Source organism: Fusarium keratoplasticum, chromosome 1, assembly GCF_025433545.1.
Source record: "Fusarium keratoplasticum isolate Fu6.1 chromosome 1, whole genome shotgun sequence".
Classification (NCBI taxonomy): Eukaryota; Fungi; Ascomycota; class Sordariomycetes; order Hypocreales; family Nectriaceae; genus Fusarium; species Fusarium keratoplasticum.
Window position 1 is genome coordinate 1,809,896 of NC_070529.1, and position 17,167 is coordinate 1,827,062.

Consider the following 17,167-nt stretch of genomic DNA (forward strand, 5'->3'; position numbering starts at 1 on the left):
GACCGCCGAAAATCACTCCGTCCCCGGCACTTTCAGGTCCTTGGGTCAAGCGAAACTGCGATCTATCGCTTTTTGGGACCCTGCAAACGGTTGTCACCCCACCCGCATGCTGCGCCGTAGGCATGTGGTTCGGCCTAGTGGTGCAACTGGTTGGCTACCGCTGCTGCATCTGGCACTTGACACTTTGATACTGCCCGTACCAAGCCTCAAGGCGTAGCTTCGGCCGCATCCGAGGGTTCGGGCACCGAGTCTAGAGTGTGGTTCTGCCAACCAGATAGCGGTAAATCGGGAGAATGTCCCGGCAAAATCTGCGGTGAGGGCAACTCAAAGTGGTTCGGCGGAAATGGGATCCCATTGAATTCGCGGTCCGAACTGTGGCAATAGAGCCACGTCTCGAGGAATCGTCGATATGCTGGGCTGACCGTTAGCTGATGCTTCGAAACCGGTTTGGAACCTCGAGGATCGCAACCAATGCCCCCTCGAGATACGATTAATCACCTTGACGCTCGGTAAACTGAATGGCCAGGTATCGTATGTCCAGCGTCGGCTGCATCGATCTTGGCTCCGATGAATCGCTCGTTCTGGTTCGAGGTCGCATGCGATGCGCCAGGGAGAAGCGCCGATGCGAATGGTGATCATCACCCGTGTTGTGACGCCGACCAGAGGCATTTAGTCGAAGCTGCTTTGCCCTGTCATCCCGTCCTCGAATCTCACCGTCGAAACAGTGGATATCGTATTCACGGTATTGCCCATCCGTCTTGTTCGCCCACACGCTGAGGGAGTGGAATGTCGTATAGCGATCTCTCCACAGCTTGAGCCTCTGGATAGCTCCGATGCCCTTCACTTTCCCGAAGCTATCTGTGCGACCATGCACATTGGTCCAGACAACGTCGACGTCATAAAAGTCAACAAGGTCCTTCCGGCGCAAGTCGCCCTGAAATTGGATCGAGCTCTCGATTGTCGTGAATTCGTATCTGATCTTGATGAATTGGTCGTGGATGCACACGCCCTCATCCGTCGTGTATCGAACTCGATGGGGTTCCTGAAACGTAATGTATCGCTCCATGTCCGCGGGGTCATAGTACGGGCGATGGCGCGAGTGGAGGGTATGAGGATGGATGTCTGAAGGTGTGTCCGAAGGCACTGCGATGCGACGAGTTAGCTGACAATGAATTGGCACAGCGCCGACGACGAGACGCACGGAAATGCTCGAGAAGCTCGTTCTGGTAGCTTCCCTGCCAGAGCACACGACGTTGCTCAGATCCCACCACCTCCCATGGCCCTAGGTAGACGACACGCTCGTCCGGTGTATCTTGAAAGAGTATTCTGCAAGGCCGAAGTCAGCGTCATGCAGCGGCAGAGGCATCGTCGGGCTTCGTGGGAGCGTACATCGTTGCCTGGAAGCCCGGAGGCCCCAGATCAAGCGCCGAGGTTTCAGTAATCGACCCCTCGGTGGTCGGAGCGGAAATGGTCGATATGCCGGAGGTCGGGGTCCACGTCGAGTCAACGGGACTGACGTAGGTTCGTCCGTATGTTGGTGGGCGGCCGAGCGACGAAGATGTGAAGGATGAGCCCGAGGACGACATGCTGTCGCTGGTGGCAGTCGAGGGCGATCAGACTGACCGAGCTGTGGGGACATGTCATGACACGGTCACAACGGCAAAGAAGGTGCGAGTGGTCTCTGCCGGCGCCGTCTCGAAGATCCCAGTTACCAGCCCCAAGAACGTCTTGTCCAGATTGATGCCGTACTACTTCTTGGCTCTCGAGCTCTCGGTGACGGGAAAGAGTTGAGTGTGTGTGTGTAAATGTGTGCGTGTGGTGGAAGCTTGTGTGAATAAGAAGGAAGAGCGATTAGGCGTGCTCTTGGCTGCTGCTGCTGAGGCTGGGCTCGTGGATGCCCAGGCTGGCGCAAGTGACGGACTCTCAACAAGTCGATATACGTAGAGGCACCGCATACACTCAGACAAGTAAGGGCGGACTCAGGCACTTGACGGCATGGGTAGCTCGGATGCTGCTGGTGCATTAACCTACCCCTCCGATACGGCCGGTGGCAGACAGATGGACTTGGACGGAGTCTCAGTCACGTATGCGCAGACACACAGGCAGGCAGATCGCAGACTTGGGACGGCGCAACGTGCTGATGGTCTCCAACTTTACAGACGAGGCAGAGTTGGGAGCTGCACGGCGCAGAACGACACCTGACGTAGAGATGGGTACTGTAGGCGTGGGCGCAGTCGGAGCAGCCAGCCCAAACCAGAGATGCAATAGCCGGAATCCAGAGTAGAGTACTGCAGCAGTTCCAGCGCAGAGAGTCCAAGGTCAGATCCTAGAAGAAGTCTTTCGTTTGTTCCTAGACCAGCTGCGGGCCAGCATCATCCATCGCAAATCGTTGGGAGGCAGACAGACGCGGTCGGTTTCCACGGTCGACGAGGGGCTCTTCCGTCTCGCTCTGTCCCGAGAGCCAGGTCCCACGTCGTCGGCAGCCAAGACCACAAGGCTAGCCACACACAGACAGGCACGCCGCACGCTGCCCGTCGCAAAGCCGCAGGAGGGCCAGTTGTTTGCCAACAGAGAGAAGCGCATCGACAGAGGTCGTCGTCCGGAGACGGGGAGAATCATAGTTCAGCAACGGAGAGCCAAGGGCCAGCGCCACATGGACAGAAGCTTGTCGTCGATTGGTGGTCCACTGACGACGGGAGCATCGCGCACGGGGGTCGATGCGGCATCCTGATGGGCTGGGTGCAAGGGGTGCATCCGTCTTGGAGCCGTTTTGGGGCCCGTCTTTCTGGAGCCATCTTGGTCTCCGGTGGCCTTTGGTTGGAAGAATCTTGGCTTGCTCACACTAAGTGATCCTGGTCCCGTGGGGCTCTTGTTCGCGGGGCCTCGTTTTTTTTTTCTTCCTCTTACCCTTCTTGCTTGCTTTTGCTTCGTTCAAGGGACTTGGGGACCTCGCTTTGGAGCGCACTAGGCTGTCGGGTCGCTGTTCCGCTGACAATTCCCGACTGTCTGGACAGACGGCTCACCGTTTTCGCCAGCACTCGCATCACATCGCGTGTTGTAGACAGGGGAGAGTCGATATTTAGTCCCAAAGTCACTTGACATGGCGACGACGTGTTCCGCTGGGGCGCGACAAAAAGAGTAAAGATGAAAGCGCGTGTTCGGAGCCGTGGATGGATCCAACTGTTGTGTCTCCCACGTTTCTATGTATGTGGTACGTACAGCCGACAGTGCTGCGCTGTAAGTAATTTCCATTGGAGTCTCGAACACCCCCTGGTTCAGGAATGGTCGGGTCCAGCACCATCCTCTATCCGAGTAATGCAATTGGTGCGGAGAGTCTTGTCCCTGGTGTGAATCGAGTGAAAGTTGGGGATGGAATCATGGAGGAGGAGGAAGAGGAGGGTAGCACCTTTCGATGATGGATGGTTGTGGACGACTAAGTAAAGAAAAGCAAATAAATGGAAGACGCCTATACTGAGTAGGTACCGAGCACCCCAAGGAAAGAGCGAAGGAACAGGGAAGGCGACCCGGGGTTGGGCCAAGTACCTTGAACACCCCGACACCTTTGATACCCAAGCACAAGACTCAGACTCAAGGTTGTCATCCATCCATCCACTTGGATCTCGACGGATCACGTCGATCTGGGATTCCATCGTTCGGTCTTGGGAGTGCCTAGCCCAATACGGTAGAGACCCAAGAGTTTCGATAGTTGCTCCCGTTAATTTCAGAAACTCTGGGCAAAGGAGTCTGACTAGGAGATAGGTAGTGTTGGCGCATAGTCAGCTAGCACTGACTTACACAGGTGGTTCACCAAAAAGTTGCTACACAAGATTCTAAAAATTGCGCGTCTTGCTCTGCAAATGCAAAGTCTTTACTTCTTCAGTAGGAAATCATGACATTTATTAACCAGTCTTAAAAACGGAGTGGGTGGCACAGCTTCCCCAGATTGCAGAATTGCACATCCCCAGTTGTGAAGTGCCATGTCTTGGGCCTAGACGCCTCGTGCGCTTATGTAACCTCTCCCCCCACGTCTCCGTTCATGACAACCAAGCTTCAACACCACGTGCCCTCGCCGAGATATTGGCACTGTCTCATTAGCACGCCTCTCCCCCCGGAGCTCGCAACACGCATTATTAGCCCCCATCCCGCTGTCTGTCTAGGGAATTTTCTCAACGGGCTGAACGGTCGATTCCCTGCAAGGACTGCAAGCCACAATCGCTCCAGACTCGGGCAACGAGTCCCTCCCCGGTTTCTTGAGAGCTCAAGTCACAGGCAAGTCTCACAATTTCCTGCCGACACGGACGACGAGGACCCAGCCGACAAGGGGACGAGGACGGGGACGAGGACGGGGAACCAACCCAACACTGCAGCGGTCGTTCCGCCCTGGCCGGATTCTAATCTGCTCTGTTCGACTTGACTCGACCCGACTCGATTTGACCTTTTTTTCAAAGGTCAACCACCCCAAGCCGCTCCCCCGGGGACGACGCCCTGGACGCCCTGTTCGGTTTACTTCACCTGTCATTTCCTACCCGCAACCGCCAAGCTCCGGCCAAGTTCGAGCAAGGGTATCGAGGGACTCAGCCAAGCGCAGCCAAGTCGAGCCAAGGGTCAGCTAAAGGAACCAGCTGCTTTTTTCGTACGGCGCCATCCATTGCGGCGTTTGCTTGGCGCACAGTCCTCACGCAACTGCCGCACAGTCCTGCGATGCCCTCCCACACCATGCTGCGCAGCCTGCTTCAACCTGGCAGTAACATATCTCTTCCATTCCATCACTGCTGAACGAGGCACGGCCATGAGAATCTCTGTCGTTCTGTCACTTGTTCTGGGCATTTCTTGTCCGCCAACTTCTGTCGGATTTTTCGGCCTCCTGGCTGCCAGCTCCAGCTGAGTCTGCCTCATTTGAATTCGCGGCGCAGCTCAGGCCATTCATTCGTCCTCCTTGGAGCTGCTGCGACGCGTCGCTATCCCGTCGCAAGCCATGCCTCTCTTCTCCAGATATTCTATGCGCCAGAACCGCGGCTTCCTAGGTTCCGACAGCTCTGCATTGCCTTCACAAGATGCCCAAGTAAGTTCAGCCAATGCTTTGTCGCATTGAATGCCCATCTTTGCCCTCAAGTCCGCTCTCGGCGACCATCGCCTATGGATCCCCTGTCATGAAAACCCAGACCTCCCGGCTAATGAGCACTTCCTGGAAATAGGATCGTCAACAACTGCGTTACGAGCTCGACTTGAACGCATGGAACTTTCGCATTTGGGGCGTTTGCGCATCGGGCTTTTTAACAGATTCGTAAGCTCTCCCACTGCATCCATTACCGACGTCTACATGCTTCTAGACACTTTCATCACCAACTTTGGATTTAACAGCCACCCCTAACGCTCTTGCAGATATAACCTCTTTTCCACAAACGTCATTCTCGCTTCCATCGCATTTGTCTACTGGCCCAATGGCCCAGAGTGGTCCGGACTTCTCATCAACTTCTTTACTCTCCTTGGCTCCGTCATCGGCCAACTACTCTTCGGCTACCTCGCGGACCGGTATGGTCGAACCCGCCTCTACGGCATCGAACTAGTTCTTGTAATTGTTTCTACGATCGGTGTAGCCACTAGCAGTCACGGCTACAATGATCTCTCTTTCTTGGGTCTCTTTATCTGGTGGCGCTTTGTCATGGGGATTGGTGCGTCACCCAAGTCAACCAAGGCTCGACGACATCACCAAGGACGAGATGCTAACAATCATGACAGGAATCGGAGCCGAATATCCCCTCAGCGCAGTAATTACATCGGAATGGTCCAGCACTCAGTCTCGAGCTACCATGTTGTCTTCGGTTTTCATGATGCAGCCGATCGGCCAGGCCCTGGCCCAGTTGGTTGGTCTCTTTGTACTTCTCGGCTTCCAAAGGAGTCATGACCTTCAAGGAATGCGCTGTGGTCTCGATAGACTGCACGAAGAGGAGTGCAAGGAGGCCTTGGACGGAATCTGGCGCATTGTCATCGGTTCCGGCGCGGTGCCTGCGTTGTTGGCCATCATCTTCCGTTTCTTCCTATTCGACTGCGGCATCTACAGTCTCGAGGTCCGGAACAAACCAGCAATTGCTCTAATGAACACACAGAGGATTTACGGAGCACCTCAAGGAGGTGGAACCGAGGCCTTTCCCGGCGGCGGTATTAACGGGCGCCCCCCGATGAACGGCTCGTTCCCGATGGCCCAGCTCAACCACCCTCCGCCATCGACGACATACCAGATGAACCCGCCCAACGGAAATCACACGGCACCTTCTTACCGAACAAACGCGCCGCCTAATAACATGCATCTCACGAGCACCTCGCAGCAGGCCATGCCCATCCAGTTTTCCAAGGAGGACATGCACAACTACTTTATCCGAGATGGCAACTGGGCCTACCTCCTCGGAACAGCGGCAACATGGTTTTTCTTGGATGTATCATTTTATGGAATGAGCCTTGATAACAGAGGGACGCTGTCGACAATGTGGGCGACTACGAAACCGACGCCGATCGACGACAGACTCGAGTGTTGGAACTCGTCCCTCCAAGGGGGCAACTCTACAGTGCCACAATGGGCCATCGACGGACTTCCGGTTTGGTCGACCGACGCGACACACCCCTGCAACACCATCTACGACGTGCTGATCGAGCAGACTAAGCAATATTTGCTGACCGTGTCGCTTGCATCTATCGCTGGAAGTGCTTGCTTTGTCTTGTTTTCGAGCCGGATCCCCCGGCGACAGTGGCTCACGGCCTCGTTTCTCGTCCTGGCCGGTTTCTTTGTGGTTACCGGCTGTGTCTATTATGGTGTCCATCAGAAGGATGGTGCGCCTGCTACAGTGGTGTTTGTGGCCATCTGCCACTTTATGTTCAACTTTGGTAAGTTGGGCACCTGAAACCTGGTCTGATTCGCGCTAACAAGGGGTGTTTCTAGGCGCCAACACACTGACGTTCATGATTCCCGCCGAGATCTTTCCAACCTGTTATCGATGCATGTGCCACGGTATCTCTGCGGCAGCGGGCAAGCTCGGCAGTCTCGTAGCAGTGCTCGTGGTATACGGCATCAACCAGTCATACGACGCCGACACTCGGCAAGGCCTCATCTTCCTGCTATTCGGGTCAGTGGCGGCGGTCGGAGCCATCTTTTCGTGGGCATATCTACCCAACTCGCAACGCTGGGTCGAGTACGACGGCAAGAAGTACCTCGAGTCAAAGACGCTCGAGGAGTTGGGCGAGGGCAGGGTCAAGGCGCGGCTCACTGGCGAGCTGGTTACTATTGAGGAGAAGTGGGATGAGATCAAGAGGAGGAAAAGGGGCTCACAAAGGAGCGACCCTTCTATACCCGATGGGGCTACATAATTGCATATGTTGTTTTGGATTGACGATATAGGATGGGCGGATAGATCACTGTTTGTATTATGAGCCCCCGACGGGCCTTTTTTTGTAATCTATACACAAGTAAAGGATACCCTATAAACATGACGATTTGATATTTTGGGCATTATGGAGTCTCGATTAATATTCTACTCATCGCTATAAATGAGATTCTTGCTTATAATCCTCCCTCACGTTGAGGTTCATATTCCAATGCCATTCAACCTCTTATTTCCCCTTTACCCGCCAAGTCCATTCCGCCGGATCAGTAAATCAACAGTGTCGGCATACAATTCATGATCACTCGTCGTTGCCCTTATACTCTCGTCAGCTTCGATGGCATCCAACCACCTTGCCCAGCGTGACCCAGGCGGAGGAGGCGACCAGCCACGCAGGGAAGTGAGGATACGGGGGAGACGGAGAGCAAAGGGGGCAAGATGGATATCGACGAGACTAAGGTTCGGGCCGAGGAAGAAGGGGCCCTAGGAGTCTGTGTCAGCTTCTCGTGCCTTGTCTTGTATAGAATAGACTAGAGAACGTACCTGCTCGTCGGCAGCCTGGACGAGGCCATCGATGCTGGTTTGGAGTCGTGCAGAGGCGTCGTGTTGTAGGGCTATTTCCTGTGTTTGAAGGAGAGTGAACAAGGGCGGTATTATGCGGTTATTTATCTAAGCCTTGGTCAGGTTCTATTGCTCGTTAGACATGGGAGACATGCTTACATGGTCTATCCATAGGCGGCAAGTAGCCTTGGACTGCGGGTCTGTGGGAAGAAGAGGCATGCCCTGGCCTAAATCCTCGAGCTACCAGAGTGTTAGGCATAGTATCCCTTCTAAAGAGCTGACGAAATACATATTCTAGGATCACACCGCTCTCTGCGCAGGTCCATTCGCCCAGCCTTATCGCAGGCACACAACCATGAGGGTTCGCCTCGAGGAGGTGTGCCGGAGCCGGACGTCGAAAGGGGTCCGTCTCGCAGTACTGGTAGGCCATGCCCTTTACCTCTAGGGCTATCCAGACGCGCTGAGAGAAAGGACTGAGGGGGGTGTCAGTACAGTCAAGGAGTTGCAGGGGGCGGTGAGTTACCAGAAGCATGCCCCGTATAGCTTCAGAGTGTTCTCTTTGGCGTGTTTCCTAGCTGTTAGCAGTGCGGCACCTGTGGTTTTTCTACTTGGAGGCTTCTTAAATATAGTCAGTCATCGTTCTCGATCAGTCTTTCAAGTATTCATGCCTCACCTGGGCCTTTTTCGTCTCCCTCTCTTGCTTAGCCAAGTACCGCTGTACGCTATTCTTCTTAATCTCGTCACTCTTCTCCAACGTGTGTTTATGTGGACCAGCAACTCCATCCCCCTTTCCATTACCGCCATTACCATTAACCCTTTGAACCGTCCAGAAGCGCTGTTGACCAGCAACGCCTGCGAACCCGCCGAGTATCGCAGGCCCAGACTGCCCCTGGTCCGAAGGTTCAAGCTGCAGCTGCGCACCCGGCAGATACTCGGTGATTTTTATCTTTACGTCACATAGATCGCGCTCGCGGGCGTTGCGCTTGCGCTTCTTCTTGTTGGGGTCATCCGACTTGGGCGTGCCCGGGGGCCTGCCCTTCATGCGACAGTCCCAATAGTGCGATACAAAGGGTTTTCGCTTATAGCGCTGCGTCGAGCGGTGCGAGTAGACATTGTCCACATGGGGGAAATACGTCTCAAACCTGCAAAGCATCAGCAGCGTGCTCTTATATGAAAAGCATCCCAGGACAGTGAGAGAGCTACTGTTCATGAGTGAGGACAATCATTTCGTCAACGTTAAACAGCTTGTCCCGCCAAGCCTCCAAGTCCGGAGGATCAACCACAATCTTGCTACTCAACTGCCCATTTGACCTCTCAACCGGCTGCGGCGGAGGCGGCGGTTGTGCACCGAATACACCCTGTATTTGCTGCGTCTCCACGACAGGCACAGGCACCGCCGTCGGCGCGAGTATACCAAACTGACCCGGCGCATGATGAGGAGCCGGGGCCGTGACTGCAGCACCGCTCTGTGCAGCGTGCAGTCGATACGCCTCATCAAGATCCGGCGCAACATACCCGTCCAGCCCGATACCGAGGGCGACCCGGTGATACTGGGCAACGGCGGGCGCGAACGGCCCGGAGCCGGGGCCCGGAGCTGAAGGCGCGGCCATGTGGGGCCGTTCTTTTCAGGTGTGACGGGGACAAAAAAGGACAGGGATGTTTCGGAGTTTGTTCGTTCGTTTTTTTTTATTTTTATTTTTACGTTGCTGCTTTAACACTTGATGTCTCTCTCAAAAGTTGGCGTAAGAAAGAGGGGCTTTGTTTTGGTCGTTGGGTGACATTTTTTTTTTTTCAGCCGCATGTCACAAATGGGCAGGTGCGACAAGGCGGCAACCCGATGCACGGGCCATGAATTGGCGTCAACACCAAGGCAGACCCACTTTTACCAACTGACACATAAAAATATCAAAAAAGGATGAAAAAGAGGCAAAAAAGAAAGCCTCGCAATTTTGCTCGCAATCGAATCATAGGAACAGCCCGATGCGGGGGTCGAACCCGCAACCTTGAGATCGCGTACTCGATTTGAATTATAAGAGTCTCACGCTCTACCGATTGAGCTAACCGGGCGTGGCTCGAGTTGATGCTTCGGGACCAGCCCAGTCGCATTGTGAGGATGGGCGTGACGATGGCTTCACTCGACGGACGGCGTCAACAGCTATCCTTACCTCACTCCAGCACATCATCGTCGATTCCCCAAGTACAAGTAGTGATGTCTCATTGTCGTTAGAGCCCGGGTATTTCTCCAGTTGCTTAATGCACTCATCCCGCCCACCTACCCATCCATTCATTGAGAGTCCCAACCCATATCGTACAAAGATGGTCAACATATTCGCCTCCCCAGTAAAAAAACGCCTGCCCTGTTGTGCCCCTTGTCGGGTTCCATCTCTTCCCTTCTCTTTATTTTCATTACCGGGCTCCATAAAGCCCTGTCGTTGAGTCCCTTATAAGAGTCACTCAGCCCCTTTCAGTTGTTTCTTGTTTCCCATGACCCCAAATCCATGGCATCCATTGGTCCCATGTTCATCAAAGCCCTCAAAACGCCCTCGCCCACTTGCGGTACCCCGGTCTGTCCTTGAATATCCCATCCGTCTGGCATCGTAAACGCTCCATTCTGATCTAGACCAGCCGGTATCGTGAAGCCAGACGGGTCTGCAAAGAATCCTTGTGTGTTTCCGTCAAGTACGCCAGTGTTCATCATTGTCTGGTTCGGTGATATCGGGCTCGTGTTGAAAGAGTTGGGGTTCGATCCGTTCATCTGTCCGGGAGCCAAGTGGCCTCGTTGGTCAGATCCTGTGCTCGAGTTCGGTGTCGGTCGGTTCGATTGTACTCCGTCTGGCGATCCTGATGCGTCCTGGCCGTCTCCCCCAAGATCCCCAAAGCCTGACATCGGTCCGCTTCCAGTCCCGTTCTTGTCAAAGGTTGCTCCGGAGCTTGGCGTGAGAATGGGCAACTGTTGATCAGATGAAATCCATGTCTGGCCACTGAAGCTCCCATCGCCAGCTGCCCCCATGTTCTGTCCATCTCCACCAACGTTGGGTTCCACGATGTCGGGGGCTGCTGCTGGATTTCCATCGTCGCCGGCCATCTTCATGAAGTGGCATTCATTGCGGTACGCGAGAATGCCCTGAACACCTTCGGGGTTGTCGCACCTCGGCACACTGGGGGATCCCGGATTCTTCGCAGAGGGCTACTGAAAGTTAGCAAGTCGTCCTCCATCACACTCGATTTCAACCTACGCTATCGCTGTTGCGTGGGAATGCAGTCTTGAGCTTGGGGATCCTCAAAGCAAGGGCCTCCAAATCGACATCGAGCTGGACGAGGAACGATTCGGTCAGGGGGTTCCGTCGTTTCAGCGCATTCATGGCTGAAAGGAGGAATCGGAGCGAGTCGGCCGTTTGGCTATCGTCAGGTCGGCTCTTGAGGTACTGCACAAACACTCGTGCCGACACGTAGAGGCAGAAGGAGATAAAGGGGTTCACCTAACTCATTAGTCTCCAGAACAAAGCCCATGGTCGTCCAAACTCACTGTTGAGAGGTCCATGTGAGAAATCATTCGCATGATGCTGGCAATTTCGTTTGCCGCTGTAATACATCGAACCTTGCTCTCTGCGCTAACCGACGCAGGAAGCTTGTTCTTCTCCGCCTTGAAGATGGCGGCTTGGTGCAGGCAGATGGTCGAAGTGTGGATGCTCATGTTTGTAAAGACAATATTGGGGTTCGACAAGCCCGAAGGGAGTTTGAGTTGAGGGGGTAGACAGAGGGATGTGTTGAGAAGGATGTTGTCCATCTGGCGATGACGCTTCCAGAATGGGCCGTTTAGGTCGTGATCGAGGTCGTCAACATCAGGACGATGCAGATGTACCAAGTTTCGTCCGAACAAGCAGGCCATGAGCACGATGCCTCCATAAGGAGACAGTTTACCCGCTCCCATCGGACTGGTGCATTCGCTCAACGACTGTGTCTGCTCGGGCCTGCTCATATTGAAAGCCTCTTCTGAAGAGGGGAGGTTGGTCATGATGTCGCGCTCATCGATTGTCATGGGCCAGCCGGTGCCGATACTGGCATATCGATCTTGGCAGAATGCCATCCAGAATGTTCGACGGCGCTCTTCTCTCTCGGTCCAATCTTTCGGGGGTGCAAGACATTGCTTAACGTCGAGGCCAGTGCCGTCTAGTCTATGAAGACCAGTCCTATCATTTCTTAGCACAAATCAACAATATCAAAAGCAGTCGGGACCTACATCTGAGCGAGACGAATAGCAGAGCCCGTATTCACCCAGGCTCGGGGAAAGTACATCATCTTCATCTCATAAGATGACAGAAGGATATGCGTCTGGCAATGAGCGATGGAGATCATGTGTTCTCCGTAGCCCTTGACGTAATCCGCCTCGACATACTTGCGTGCTCTCCGGTAAAACAGATCTTTCAGATCTGCATACTTGTCTGTGATGGTGCATGCCAGGGTCCACATGGCATACCGCAGACAAACGGGTGGGCGCTGGTTCGGCGCGCTGCACATGCAAGGTCAGTAAGCCTCAACGTGTTGAGGAGGGGCAACGGCCAACGTACAGGTTCATGGCGGCGAGGTATCGGTACTTGTGGATCATGGGGATGGACGGATGAACCTTTTCAAAGTAGATCTGGTGAAGCTCGTCAATCGTCTCCTGGGGTGGCAGAGGCTCCTCGAGGCCCAGACCGATCATCTCCCAGGTAAAGGTACCGCCGACATTATTCATGCCGCCCATGTTCATGCTGGCATTAAAGTTGAAATCCTCGATGGCGCCTGTTTGTGGCGACTCTCCATTGAAGTTCCATCGATCCATATCGCGATCACCCGTCAAGCCCATGGTCGCATTCGTAATGTTGAGGTTAGCGGGCGACGTCGTCTGAGGCGGCGCGGGCATGGGGACGTTCAGTGTCTTTGGCACATTTGTGGGCGGCTCTTGGGTCTTTAGCAGCGTCTCGACTTGCTCTACAGATCGCGGCAGGTCAGCGGGTGAACAGGTCGGCATCAGGACGGGAGAAGGGCTCACTCAGTCGCTCCTCGAGGGCCTTGACATAGCCGCGCTTGGGACCGCTCTTTCTCCTCTGCTCATCGTAGGCGCAGGCGTGTCCCAGGCGGGAACAGGTGCTGCAGCTGGGACGGACGCCGTCGCACTTGAGCTTGCGCTTCCGGCATATCATGCATGCCAATCGCTTTGGCTTGGGGACGCTCGAGTTGTCGGGGACGGGCTCTCGGGGAGGCGCGGTGTCGTCTTGGTCAGTGTTGGGGCTCCGGGGACGCTTCTGGCCGGCGCCAGTGCCGGTGCCGTTGTCGGGCGAATCCGTCATGACGATGGTAGGCTTCCTTCAACAGATGGGACTCGAGGGGCGGCGGATGGTGGAGGGGCTATGAAGGAGAAGCCTTGCAAGGCCCGTGGGGGCGGGTGGCCAGGAGGAGGACTCGACGGGAGACGGGGACGGGAGTCGCAGGGCGTGCACGACGAGGGTCCCGCTCCTTCCGGAGGAGGTCGGGAAAAGCGAAGACGGCGAGAAAAGAGTCGGATGTGGTTCAGGCCCGGCCGGACGGAGAGGGGACAGGTTGAAATGGGGGAAGCCGAGAAAGACCGGCGATGCGGATCACGGAGTATGAATGTTTAAAAGGAATGGGGGGGGAACAGACGAAACAATGCGACCAAACTTGAGACTGAAGTCGCATGTGGAGCTGATAACTAAAAGCCGGTTAACCCCAACTGTAGCTAGCGGAGTAGAGTATGATTTCTCAGTGGGGATTCATGGAGGGGGGTCTCTTTTCAGAGGGTGCGGTGCCGCGATGCGCTGGCTGCCTGGCCTGGTACTGCTTCTGTCGACGGGATTTGGGCTCGAGCAGCCCTACCGGAAGGCTATCGCAGCACCTGCAGGGGTCTAGGGGTCCTTTTGACGGGCTACTCTCCCGTGCTCTGAGGGGATGAGCAGGTTGTATGGAGTGGGATGAAGCAATTATTAATCACCCATGGCCAGTGCAGATGAAAAATACACCGTCTACAGCGGCACCATCTCCCCCTCAACAATGCCTCGAATAAGTCAAGTGCACGGTTCTTAGTACTCAACAATACGGCATCCGAATTTTCATATTTTCTACCCGCGCGTACATCCAAGTTATCAATCAATCATCCCGAGTACGATGCCATACATACCCTACATCTCCCCAGCATAGCCACACGCGTCGCTTGCTTCCGAAGCTCCCAGCTAGCTAGCGGCGCCCAGGGATGCAACCGGGCGGCCGACTCGCAGCTTCAATTAACCTTTGACCTAGCCAAATGACGCCAATGGCTGCTCGAGACCTGGCGTCGTGACGGGGACCCGGTACAAGAAGGTCACTGCCGAGCTTGTCTGAGACAGAACACAGCGACGAGTTCTTACCGTTTCAATCAAGTAATAATCGTCATACTGTTCTGCTTCCTCGCACTGAAACGCGACATAACAGACATCGTGTCTAGGTTATGCTTAACGGGTCCTTGGTAGACCCCGACCTGCCGGAAGCCCGGCATCTCGACTACTACAGCTCGCATCAGGCACTCAGCCTTGTTGACGCGTCCTTTATACCACCTATAATTAATTCCGCCCGTTAAACGAAAACCCCTCATTGATACTCATTTTGTTGTTCGACTAGGTAGCCCATTTGTTGTCGTCATGATATGTGCTCCTTGTTGATTATTGTTTATTAATTTTTACACGGCCGCAGGTTCGAGGCCACAACAAACATTGCTCAAATCATAAGGCCTTGCATGTTTTCCCCTCTCTTGTTTATTTTTCTCTACTATAGAATAAAAAACTTGGAATGAAGAGAAATGCGGTCAACGTCCTCGTGTGTTCACCTTCAGCTCGGACATGATCACAATCCTCCCCCCTCATGGATCTCTACCAACCCTGCAAACTCGTTGCTGGAGTGAGAGTGCCCATCTACCAATAACCATTCTTGCACTGCCTCTTCCAAGTCGAGTAAAGCCCATCTTGCCTATTCCAGTAACATGGCCTTGTCCCCCTCAAAGAGGCCACCTTGACAGATGGAAGAACACCCTACAGCAGCTTCATGATGACCCAACACGACTGGAGATATGGGTCGAGCATGAATTCCGCCTTGTTAATTTCCCGTCGAGAGGCAGAATGCCAATTGTTTGGGGCGGCGCCATCATCTAAATATAGGCACATTCCAGAGCACCCAATATCAACGTCACGGCCAATAACTCTCTGGCATTCACTCTAAGCTGTCTCACGCGTACAAGGTAGGAAATATATGAGAGTAAGCTCATCATGACCATTTTGAATAATTCAGACATCAACCAGAGGAGAGCGGCTGATTTCTCGTTTATCTCGCTTTCAAGGTGGCGATGCACATACTGCTCACCCTCCAATGTCGTCGCTCGGTGTCCCTTTACCCCGTCTGACACCAGAAAAGTGCCTGTATTGACCAGTCATGGACGAGATCCAGCTCAGCTCTGTTTCGAGTATTCACCTCAAAAAGACATACACCGTCGGCTTCGCACGACGTCGTCATGGTTGCTCCAGCCGTGACACTCCCGAGATCGACAAGTTCGTGGCCCCTAGGAATCTTACTCAGATGAATTTGAATCAGCCTCGAGAAGCGAGAGCACAGGCTCCTTATTTTCTGTCAACGTCAACCCCCACAATCCGGAGAATCCCCAGATCGCTGTAAGCAAGGCAATATCGCGTCGGTGCCCAAGCCACCACAGGGCAAGCCCCTGCCGTCTTGAAAGTGTGGACGTGCTCCCCAGTTTCAACGTGAGAGATCTCGAGGCCAGAACCTGTGTCGATCGTACAACGTTAGCATGAGTCCTCGTCCTCCGCGCTGTTAGATGGTAAATGCTCCTTACCTTCGTCACTTCCTCCCACCACGAAGCTACCATCAAACGTGAAACCTAAGAGTCGACTAGTTAGATAGATGCGACGTTTGGCGTTAACAGGATAGACCTACTGAGGCTTCGAACCGGCCCAACCATCCTCGTGATAGTCCTCTGACAGATCCAATCCGTTGTATCCCACAGCGCAATGATCGAATCCGAGCCACCGGTGGCAAGATACCGTCCTGTCGGCTGCAACTCAGCCGTCAAACATGACGACGTGTGCCCATTGAGTTGGAATTCCTCAGACTCATCTCCATGGTTGGTATGGAGAATAGGTTCGAAACCTGGATACGAGAGGACTCGGATACGTCCCTCTGCTGTCGTCGCGAATATCTTCTCGCCGCTCCAGCAGAAGGCGATCTGGTTAGTTTGCACATGTTGCTGGTGGGAGCTGATGGGGGTAGCTTGAGTAGGCGACAAGACATAGATGGTGTCGGCCTGATAGCATTGTTAGTATCCGCTGTAGCTTGCTAAGGTGTCTTGCGCGGACCTTGTTTCCAACTAGAAGCGTCTGTCCGTCAGGAGCCCAGACGAGCGTGAATGCATCTCCAAGACCCTTTACTTCGTTGAAGCACGCCTTTGTCCGGACATCCCAGAACTTGACCACGCCGTCGCTGCTCACGCTGCACAACTCTGCATCCTTGGTCGGGTTGAAAGCAACCTTTTCGATAGAGGCCGAGTGGCCTTTGAGCTCTGTTGAGAACTTGACGTGAGGCTTCTCAGGGTTCCCTGCATCATTTAGTCTTGATCTTGACCCTGGGTCTGAGCAAAAACATCGATTTGGCCAACTCACACACTCTTAGGACCCTCTCTGACGACCCTGTGGCCACCAGTGTTCCGAGCGGATTCCACGCGATACACCGTAGACTACCATCAACGTCAGTAGATACACAAAGGAAAGGGAGCCTAGCGCAAAGTCATCCATCTGGCAACGCACCTGTTTGCACTCGCGCCTCGCGAGCTGTTCGGGTCGTTGTATGGCTGACTCCGGAGGTTACCAAAGTAACTGGAAAACTTGTCCTTGGACAGACTCTGTCTGGCCCGGAGGACAGGCGCCATCTTGGAGGACCGGGTCAACCACTGCCCTGGCTTTCTGAGCTAAGCTGGGCCTCACGTTTGGCCTGTAGATTGCACTGGATTGTTGTCAAATATACGGGAGCAACGTCTATCCGGACGGAATTAATTCATCGGCCCCGCAGACACGTTCGGGTATGATGTCTTAGAAGCTCTGTTGTATGCAGGATGCCGTAGAACTGTGGTTGGAGTTGGCCCAGAGCTACTGGCTGGCAGTCATTCCGCTTGTGGGTGGTGCCCGTCGCACAGGCCAGTA

General features: G+C 54.2%; 5 protein-coding genes across 5 annotated transcripts; 1 reads left to right on the forward strand and 4 right to left on the reverse strand.

Moving 5' to 3' along the window:
• Positions 1–206: 206 nt before the first annotated feature.
• On the reverse strand, positions 207–1,586 carry NCS57_00054000 (uncharacterized protein; the record flags this gene model as incomplete). Its single annotated transcript, XM_053050626.1, has 4 exons — positions 207–412; positions 499–1,143; positions 1,202–1,326; positions 1,390–1,586. The coding sequence occupies 4 exons, from the start codon at positions 1,584–1,586 to the stop codon at positions 207–209; spliced, it is 1,173 nt and encodes a 390-aa protein (XP_052919141.1).
• A 3,389-nt stretch (positions 1,587–4,975) lies between these two features.
• On the forward strand, positions 4,976–7,359 carry NCS57_00054100 (MFS domain-containing protein; the record flags this gene model as incomplete). The annotated part of the gene is made up of 5 exons (XM_053050627.1): positions 4,976–5,062; positions 5,196–5,284; positions 5,383–5,672; positions 5,740–6,879; positions 6,935–7,359. 5 exons carry the CDS (start codon positions 4,976–4,978, stop codon positions 7,357–7,359), a joined length of 2,031 nt encoding a protein of 676 aa, XP_052919142.1.
• Positions 7,360–7,613: 254 nt separating this feature from the next.
• On the reverse strand, positions 7,614–9,544 carry NCS57_00054200 (GST N-terminal domain-containing protein; the record flags this gene model as incomplete). The annotated part of the gene is made up of 7 exons (XM_053050628.1): positions 7,614–7,856; positions 7,917–8,042; positions 8,094–8,174; positions 8,224–8,407; positions 8,458–8,552; positions 8,608–9,076; positions 9,138–9,544. The coding sequence occupies 7 exons, from the start codon at positions 9,542–9,544 to the stop codon at positions 7,614–7,616; spliced, it is 1,605 nt and encodes a 534-aa protein (XP_052919143.1).
• Positions 9,545–10,398: 854 nt separating this feature from the next.
• On the reverse strand, positions 10,399–13,264 carry NCS57_00054300 (Zn(2)-C6 fungal-type domain-containing protein; the record flags this gene model as incomplete). The annotated part of the gene is made up of 6 exons (XM_053050629.1): positions 10,399–11,121; positions 11,171–11,413; positions 11,461–12,124; positions 12,175–12,444; positions 12,503–12,905; positions 12,967–13,264. 6 exons carry the CDS (start codon positions 13,262–13,264, stop codon positions 10,399–10,401), a joined length of 2,601 nt encoding a protein of 866 aa, XP_052919144.1.
• A 2,310-nt stretch (positions 13,265–15,574) lies between these two features.
• On the reverse strand, positions 15,575–16,896 carry NCS57_00054400 (uncharacterized protein; the record flags this gene model as incomplete). The annotated part of the gene is made up of 6 exons (XM_053050630.1): positions 15,575–15,738; positions 15,808–15,852; positions 15,909–16,275; positions 16,328–16,566; positions 16,631–16,704; positions 16,775–16,896. 6 exons carry the CDS (start codon positions 16,894–16,896, stop codon positions 15,575–15,577), a joined length of 1,011 nt encoding a protein of 336 aa, XP_052919145.1.
• Between the last annotated feature and the right edge of the window lie 271 nt (positions 16,897–17,167).